An 8,554-nucleotide genomic window follows, 5' to 3' on the forward strand; every position below is an offset into this window, starting at 1 on the left:
ATACTGAAAGTAAACACGTGTGGGCTCTAAGGAGACATGGCATCTTTTAGGACTAGTATGGGTAGATCAGTGATAGTTGCCCTGTCGGCTTAGCCGCCGGGAGTTAATGAATTGTGTTTGTATACCATTTCATATTCAGGAGGTAGACATCTACAGCTACAATATTACGTTGTTCCATAGAGTTCCTCCAATTGTTACTGTTGTGAGTGAAATAGATTGTGACTTGGTTTGGCATGTTCCCCAATCTGTTTTAGATTACCAACTCCGGCCACCATACAGTAAACGAGGTCTCAGTAACCGATTACCAGTTCAGACAGGGCCGTGATATCTCCTTGGAGGAAAGGTTTCCAAGACAATATTAGATGTTCGACCTGGTGATGTAGCTATTATAATGTTGTTCAAGGTATGTAATTTTTCGAGATTATTTCCTAAAATTCCCACTAAATCATTGCGCAGTGAACGGACAGAACTAAGACAATAAGATTTTTCTCCATCCTGGGCCATGGGGAAGGTCGATTTCTTTAAGCAGAAGTTAAGCGTCATTAGAGTATGCGGCCTGACTATCCGTTGAAGCAACGACAGAAAGTAACCACTGAGTTGATTTTCACGCAAAAGGTCTCTACTCATCGAAAGTATTACTTGATTATAGTGGGAGCATAATGTACTTGACTAGAATACTAGACAATCGGTTCAGTGGATATAAATAATTGAATCGCACGAGTATGGACTATAAATCTACATTTGCAATGCCAAATACATTCTTTCAAGCTTCCCTTGTACATCAAAGCCTCGAAATAGTTCAATGCAACATAGATTTGAATAAATTCAGGCAGTCACGCTCTCAGATAGACTGGCGATGAGATAGGAAGCAATAAAAGACTTCAACATCAGTTTCTTGTTTTTCCTATTCGGTTGTATAAGACCAGGAAAGACCAGGATTTGTCCAAAGCCGATGACATGTGAACTTGGGTGTATTATGGCATGCTGTACTTCCATTTACAGCATAGTATGTCTGAACAAAGGTCTGGCATGAAGAGTCGTTCATAGAAAATTGATCTTTGTCCGCATACCATGTGTCAAAATTGTGCGTCACAGAAATATCTAGTTGCTCTTCCCCTTGAAGAGCGCGTGAGAGCTTGAAACTGCGAGATACCAAAGCGATTGATAAATTTCGTCCATAAAAATTGTCGGTAAACGTAATAGCCGTGTCACCACCTTGGCAATTGGGTTCCGCCCAGGCTTCAAGATGTATTGGTCCGTACATATTCTGCGCACCAGCAGGTAAGAACAGGATCACGAGCATCTGAAACTAATGGGGTCTAACAAACGTAGTAGACTCACGAGGGAATTATTCATCGCATCCACATCGGCTCTGGCTAAAGATATAGCACCCAGCATGATCGTCGCTATAGTTAACTGCATATCTGAAAAGCGCAAATGCCACTAAAATCATGAACCATAGATTAGGTGACCAGAGTACTACTTATACTACCATATAGAGAGGAAATGAATACAACGTATTAGCTCGATTGTTAATGTTAGTTGCGAGCCTGAAAAGGAGCGGCAAACCCCAAAGCCGTTATTTGCGGGTGGCAAGGAGAAACCATCCAATATGCGGCGGTGGCTAGTCAAGTGGCTTGATTAATAGATGATAGATGAACACATCGCGCGGCAGTCGCATTAAACCCGCAGGATTTTCACCGACAAGCCTTCACTTAGGTGGATGTCTGTCTCTATACAGCGCATCTGAGGACAAGCCCGCTTTCTGAGGCCGTCGCTACGTGAATATGATGAATGCTACAGTACATATCTGATGCTATCTCTGTCAGAGGTCTTCTAAAGTATCTCTCAGAAACGAAGACACCTTCTAAGGGCAATCCGTAAATGCCCGCCTTTCCCCGTTGCCACAGACCAGGAAACCGAAAGGCACCCTCCATGACTGGGAGTCCTAGACTCAACAAGACATCATCTCACCATGGACAGACCTTGACTCGCGCTGATGCTGACCAGCGTCACTACCGCTGTACTGTTTTCTCCGAGGACTGTCACGGGCGCATATGCTGCATGGCCCTCAGAATTCTTTTCCATACATGCCCATCACCCACCCCCTGTCAAACTAAGTCCCGATTTGGGTATCGAGGCTCTGACATTTCTGAGCGGAAGACTGATAATGCCCCTGTATTATATAGACATTACTACGCAGACCATTCCTCTACTTGATGAAGTGATATCGAATTTTCACTCTAGTCCTCACAGATGGTACAGGCGGTACCCAGGTGCTTGGTAGTGAGAGGATATATGACGACTGTAGCAGTTACGCATAAACTGTCTACTACATTGAAAGTTGACATGGTATTTGCCTTTGGTGTAAGCCCGAGCAGATATGGGTTGTGGTCGTGGAGCAGGAAAGTCATCAGGAATTGCTACGGGATAACGAGATGTGTTGGGCAGACGGTGAGTATTGTCTTGATTTTCTATGTCATTGTGCTTACTGATGGATTTCCAGTGTCAGGACAATGCCCTCGATCGATAATTGTATACTACGTGATGTCTCTCCGTATAGGTGTCAGTGTGCTCAGAGAATCTGTCTATTAGATGTTGCTTCATCATACCCACAGTATCAATAGGCAGATAAAGGAACCGCCCTCATCTACGCTCTCTCATTATACTCCGGACGAGCCTCAGAAGCATACAACACGTCTCATTAGTCCATCTGCTATCCAAAGCCAGTCTCCTCTACTTCCCATGATTCCTAGCCATCTGCACACAGTTTTCTTTGGAACGCCACGAAACTCAGTGCTACTTGCTCGTTTTCTGTCCTTGGTAAGTCTCGTCTTCTCACTAGCCTGCGCCATTAGGGCTGTACGCGAAAATTTCCCATATACCTATATAGGTCGCCAGCATCAGAAACGGGAAAGAGAGAAGGCGAAAAAGAGCCCCACGGTAACCCATACCAATCGCACACGGGACCCTTTAATCCATTATTCCTGCTCGAACACCCTTGACTGTGAGGCAGACCGGGTGTGTTGCAATGATACCATTATCGTCGGCAGAAACGTTAGGTGAGAGACCATTCGCCGGCGCTCACGTTCTGATCGCGGAAGCACAAACCCAGAGGTGCTCTCGGTATTCCCTCCTCTTTGCCTTAAACAATGATCGGTGATTGTCCGCCGGTTATTCCAGGCTCGAGTTTGCTGGGGCACTCGCTGCTGTTGTTCCTCGTTCTGGCCTTCTTCCTCCGGCTTCATAGCTGGAGTTTGCCCTTCCTGGTGGTAAAGCTGTTCCCAAACACGATTTGTTTAGGTCGATTGCAGTCTGCCATTGCGCAGTGTTGGCTGAACCACTTGGTTTTGGTCTTCCCGAAAGTGACTCTGACGGGACGTTTGAACGTGGCGGTTTTCTTATTCATATATGTACATGCTAGTTTATCTGTGTGATATTAATCTAGTAACGATATTTAGTTAATCTTATATACTTAATCTAGAATTAAACCAACACACTCACTTCTTCCTATGATAATCTTTTATACAGCTGTTGGATATGTTTTGCTGGGAGTATTATTCATTTTTTTAGTATATCTTCCTATATCATCTGACAAGGCTTTTGTGGTGGCTGTTTGAAATCGTGTAAATTTCAACGTTGTTAAGTTCTTTCTGGAGACCTGTGCTTGTGATATAGTGTCCTCGTGGGTAGCGGCCCTGGCCTGCTCTTTCACTATGAAAGATGATACTCCAAGATTTTCAGGATCTTCTTTGGTTCATGCGCTGCAGATCTCTAAAGCCGGCTCTAAGTTGCTAATAGAGTGTTATCAGTAGGTTCATTATGAAGGAAGGATGACTCTTACATCCACAAGGGCTCTTCCAAACGACATGATGTTGGCACTTTCGTCATTGGCCCTTGTTTCCTGCATCTGCCTGATGATATCGTTAACCGCTGACATGCGGCGGCATCGACTTAACAGTGCGGAATTGGTCCGAATAACTTTTGATATCTTTATGATATAGAACATTTTCAAGAACGGATTGTCTCGTAGCGACCGGGCGAGATATTGCGCAAATAGGTAACGATCTCTCTCATAGCAAAGGCGGTTTTCCTCACGTAGAAGCCATTCGCAGAAAAGATCATCCCAGTCAACAACAGCTGCTTTGACCATGGCTTCCTTAATTGATAATGTTTTCATGCCATGAATCTGGACTATCGCTTCGCTGAGTCGCCTGAATTTGTATTTCACGGCAAGTATGAGCCATCTTTTTGCCGTACTGCAAAACTGGTCACCTAGGATATTATTTCTATCGCTTTGGTTGTGCCGTTTATGTACGACATCAAATAGTTTGAGAGCAATTTCCTGGCTGGGGTTTCGCACATTGAAGATAAAATCCTCGAAATCAGTGAAGCTGACACACTGAAGAGCAGCAGATTCAAGAGAACCGCCTGCTTCAACACAGCTGTGCCAAGTTTCGCAGTCTCTTTGCGTAACCAGCTCCCCACAGATTATAGCAAGGACGTCATATGGGAGAAAAGCGGGGTTATTAATCAGATGTTGATAGGTAATCAGGTCCATCTTAAGAAATTGTTCTAGAAAAAGCAATATCGGTATGCCTTCTTGAATAGTCGCAATGACAATCGAACGATTGGCACCCTTCGCTACATTTTTATGTTTAAATCCACCGCTCGGCCAAATATTGGGTTTATAACTAGGGACCGCTCGGATAAGCACCAATCAGATTCAACGAATGTCGTGAGTTCCATGACATCCACCCGACCTTGGCGTTGCTAGCGCGTTGAACAGGGTGTTGAGGCCCATAATCAGGGGGTCTTTTCAAGTAAACAAAACTCACTTTTTTCATCAATGCCACCGAAAAATGGCCCAGAAAGCCTCGCATAAAGTGTATAAAGAAAGAAGGAAGACAGGCTACTCCACCGTGTATGTGGTTTATGTCAACTTCACATACAGAATATAAGGATTCTCCGTGGTAGAAGGGTCCATGAACCTAGGGGGGGGAGGAAAGTCGAAACTAGAATCTATAGGAATGTATTTGGTATTGATACCGTGTGTGCGTGTGCGTGAGAGAGAGAGAGAGAGAGAGAGAGTGTGTGTGTGTGTGTGTGTGTGTGTGTGTTTTTCATAGTCTGACCCCTCGCAAATAAAAGCGATATGCAGGATCTCCCTATTTACCTCTCCCGATATATTCCTTATATACATTAAACCATTACTTTTCTGACGGATTTGGAGCCTGGTCAAGGCCTATGTTGGCCTAGTTGCCTGGTGTTCTGTTCTGCGCGCGGCTTCGAAACCTCTGCGACGCTTCTGCAAAGTCCAGAACAGCCCCGAGGGTGTTGTGGTCTTGTTCAGCGTCTTGTGCCTTACCTTCCTTACCTTGTTGCCCTCCTAGCATGTTTGAGATGCTGCTAAACGCAGGTCCAATCTTCCTCCGCAGTTGTTGTCGCAGGTATCTGAATTTCGGCCAGTCCACCAGTACGTGGACTACCGTCTCGCGAGCTCCACAGACACACCTGTCGTCGACCTGGAAACCGCGTTGTTTCCGGTATGTTGCCAGCCAAGAGTGACCCATCCGAAGTTGTGCAAGCAGATATGCTCGATTCCGAGGGAGCGATCCGTACAGTCTTCGGATACGGATTGCCGGCAGGGTTCTGTGATCTGGCGGAGGTGCCTTCCCTTTGTAGATTTAGTCCACTCATCCTTCCACTCGTTTAGTATTCTCTTCCGGATGAAGTCAATTTCTCGCGAGAGAAGGGGCTGAAAGGGGTGCATTTTCTTCGGGCCGACCGCTTCCTTTGCCAGTCGGTCGGCCTCGTCGTTTCCAGGGTCGTCACAATGCCCCGGCACCCATTGGAGGCGAATGGGAATCCCTCGCGCTGTCATTTCGGAGGCTGTCTGCAGGATAACTCGGATGATTCGCCGGCCGGACTTGTTGGACGGGTTACGAATTGCTTGTAGCGCTGACATGCTGTCGCTTAAAATGGTTGCGGGTTGTTTCACTCTGTCTAAACGGCCTTGCCTTTTCTGGGCTACTTGAAGGACCAGGCCGATGGCGTAGAAGATTGCCATGAGCTCGGCTGCGTAGACCGACCATTATTCCATTGAGCCGATACTGATCAGTTGAGACCCTGTTATCTGCTGGTTGTGAGCAAGAGCTACTGCTGCGGCCCCTAGTTTATTCCCTTTTCCTGAAGCATCAGAGAAGACCGTGATACTGGTTGAGGATTGTTGCACCCGCGCGTTGGCCTGCGCTTTCTCCCGATCAGGTTCGATCGCGATTTCCGCAATGGGCTGGTTCCGCCATGCCGCACGTGGTTTAGGGTCAATTATTTCTAAGGCTTGCAACCGCCCCAGGTTCATGGTTCGTAGTGTTTCGGCTAGGGGAAAGCGGGCCCCCCTGCGGGTACAGGTGCTGCGTTCCTTTTGCTCGGCCCATTACTTTGTGAACCAGGTGGTCATCTGGCAGGGTGCTGAGGCGAGCAGACACAATCTGTCCCCGCTGTTTGAGTCGCAAGTGAGTTGGCAGAGTATAGGACTCAACTTCTAGTGCGGTCGTAGATACTGTCCAGAAGGCTGAAAGGATTCGGATAAGAGCTGTTCTCTGTACTGTCTCCAGAAGTCGCAGGTGTATTAGACTGAGAGTATCTTACACAACCCCATTAGGGTTGTGTTGTGTTGGGCTGACGCATAATTCCCCGCTGGTGCTCGGAGGTCATTTATGACACACATATTGCCCGATCAGTTCGAGGGGTTCTCACCGCGTTCTCACCGCGCAGCAAGATCTGAATCCCCAACCCTGCTTTGCCTTTGGCGCAGCATAACTCAGCTCCACGCTGAAGAGGGATTGACCAGGCTGCATGCGACCATGCGTCTTTCATAATGTGATGATCGCCTTTTGAGGTGCCTGATCGCGGTCAATGGGAGACCCAGTGAAGAGCTGGATGACCTGCAGACCAGGGGTAGGGCAAATGAAGCGGGTCACAAAAAGGGAAAAAGAAAAAGAAAAAAAAAAAAAAAAAGGACAAAGGGGGCAAGTGAGGGAGATGAGGTAAAGAGGCAAGGAATGGTGAAGATATGGTCAAAAGATGGCGAGAGATGGGGGAAGATGATAAAGGAATCACCGAGTAGACACGGTCAAATAATTGGCAATGCCGTCTTCTCCCCGTGCGTGCCATGGCAATTTCTGCGGGCATTGATCTGTTCAGAGAAAGATTGCCCAGGCGGGCGCGCCATTTCACCTCACCGCCTTTTGATCAGTCCCTCTCTGATCGATTGTTGTTGTCCTGGGCCATCAACATTTGCTGGTGCTCGGGTAGGCCCGGGACTAGTTTTTATGAGGAAGCTGTCCAGGGGTTCCACTTGAAGCCCGCCTGGGGACCCCGAATGCGCGCCGAACGAATATTTTTGCCCTCGGGTTTCGACCTTTGGGCGTAGGACGCAAGGCAACGAGATCAACACATGAGTGTACTGGCATTTGAATATACTATTACCCTGAGTCACTACAAAAATGAGCCTCGTCGCCCGCGATTGATAATTATGCGGATCAATGGTCTACACTTTTCGTACATGAATGGTCAATGATACATATAACATGACCCACTAGCTACTCCCGCGTGTCCGGCACAACCGGCATTTGGTAACTCCACGAGACACATACAAAATCAACAGGCGCGCCAAGATTGAATATATTGCCCACTCTAAGGGATCGCTCATCAAAACCAGGTCAGCAGGTTGATAATTTGCTCAGCCTCCGATGCCTCCAGTTTCAAATATTCAATGTCGAGCATGGCCGTGCTGGGCATTAATTTCTCCGCGCGGATTTGACCAATGAGAATTCGTCCCGCCAGCAGCATTCCACCGCGACAACAACACCTATATCCAATCCAACCCTACCAAAAATGGGGTTGTCGGGATATCGACCAGACTGACCAGAGTGCAAAAAGTGTGGACATACTGATCGCATCTCACGCAACAGAACCTGATCTCCTTTCAAAATGATAGACGGTGTAGACTGCGCATCTGCCAAATGAGCAAACTGGGCAACATATATGGAGAGCATGAACTTCTTCCTCGATTGTTCCTTGCTCCACTCCATCAAGGACAACAGCTGGTGAAAGTATACAGGATCATACCCCCAGATTTCAGTCATGCTTCTTGTCATAATTATGATTGTATGGGCGTTGTCTACCGCCATGGTGAGCATACGAATAACCCAAGCCTTGAAAACAGACCGGGTGGTTGGGATTGACAGACCATATGTAGATATGGGAACTTGTAATTCACCAAAGGAATTCGGAGTCGTGGAACGGTCAGCTGGTATGGAAATGCAACGACAACTTCTTTCTAGATGTAGTGGGCTGACCAAGGCCAGAAAGTCCGTTCTAGCACATCAAACCCTCCGTGTTGCGAACCCACCGAGCTTGTTATGAGGCGTAAGTTGGTGTTCTCTTGACGCAACCTTCACTAACTTATTATTTGACGAATCGAACAAACGACGGGGCAGACGTCTTCGCAGACCACACCATGTGCACCATCCTCATCGGCCAAACTAGC

General features: G+C 47.1%; 6 protein-coding genes across 6 annotated transcripts; 2 read left to right on the forward strand and 4 right to left on the reverse strand.

Annotated features, from left to right (window-relative positions):
* Positions 1 to 827: 827 nt before the first annotated feature.
* On the reverse strand, positions 828 to 1,303 carry BDQ94DRAFT_178239 (uncharacterized protein; the record flags this gene model as incomplete). The annotated part of the gene is made up of 1 exon (XM_026773086.1): positions 828 to 1,303. The coding sequence occupies one exon, from the start codon at positions 1,301 to 1,303 to the stop codon at positions 905 to 907; it is 399 nt and encodes a 132-aa protein (XP_026619366.1). The 3' UTR covers positions 828 to 904.
* Positions 1,304 to 2,183: 880 nt separating this feature from the next.
* Positions 2,184 to 2,533, forward strand: BDQ94DRAFT_178241 (uncharacterized protein; the record flags this gene model as incomplete). The annotated part of the gene is made up of 2 exons (XM_026773087.1): positions 2,184 to 2,454; positions 2,507 to 2,533. Exons 1-2 carry the CDS (start codon positions 2,257 to 2,259, stop codon positions 2,531 to 2,533), a joined length of 225 nt encoding a protein of 74 aa, XP_026619367.1. The 5' UTR covers positions 2,184 to 2,256.
* A 448-nt stretch (positions 2,534 to 2,981) lies between these two features.
* BDQ94DRAFT_164561 (uncharacterized protein) lies at positions 2,982 to 3,248 on the reverse strand (the record flags this gene model as incomplete). Its single annotated transcript, XM_026770047.1, has 1 exon — positions 2,982 to 3,248. One exon carries the CDS (start codon positions 3,246 to 3,248, stop codon positions 2,982 to 2,984), a length of 267 nt encoding a protein of 88 aa, XP_026619368.1.
* A 572-nt stretch (positions 3,249 to 3,820) lies between these two features.
* On the reverse strand, positions 3,821 to 4,180 carry BDQ94DRAFT_178251 (uncharacterized protein; the record flags this gene model as incomplete). Its single annotated transcript, XM_026773088.1, has 1 exon — positions 3,821 to 4,180. One exon carries the CDS (start codon positions 4,178 to 4,180, stop codon positions 3,821 to 3,823), a length of 360 nt encoding a protein of 119 aa, XP_026619369.1.
* Positions 4,181 to 7,064: 2,884 nt separating this feature from the next.
* BDQ94DRAFT_164563 (uncharacterized protein) lies at positions 7,065 to 7,435 on the forward strand (the record flags this gene model as incomplete). Its single annotated transcript, XM_026770048.1, has 2 exons — positions 7,065 to 7,313; positions 7,352 to 7,435. The coding sequence occupies 2 exons, from the start codon at positions 7,065 to 7,067 to the stop codon at positions 7,433 to 7,435; spliced, it is 333 nt and encodes a 110-aa protein (XP_026619370.1).
* Positions 7,436 to 7,607: 172 nt separating this feature from the next.
* On the reverse strand, positions 7,608 to 8,036 carry BDQ94DRAFT_155690 (uncharacterized protein; the record flags this gene model as incomplete). Its single annotated transcript, XM_026768516.1, has 2 exons — positions 7,608 to 7,809; positions 7,874 to 8,036. Coding segments are annotated over 2 exons (198 nt in total), but the record flags the coding sequence as incomplete, so codon positions are not given.
* Positions 8,037 to 8,554: the final 518 nt, after the last annotated feature.

This window comes from Aspergillus welwitschiae (assembly GCF_003344945.1).
Source record: "Aspergillus welwitschiae strain CBS 139.54b unplaced genomic scaffold BDQ94scaffold_133, whole genome shotgun sequence".
Taxonomy (NCBI): Eukaryota; Fungi; Ascomycota; class Eurotiomycetes; order Eurotiales; family Aspergillaceae; genus Aspergillus; species Aspergillus welwitschiae.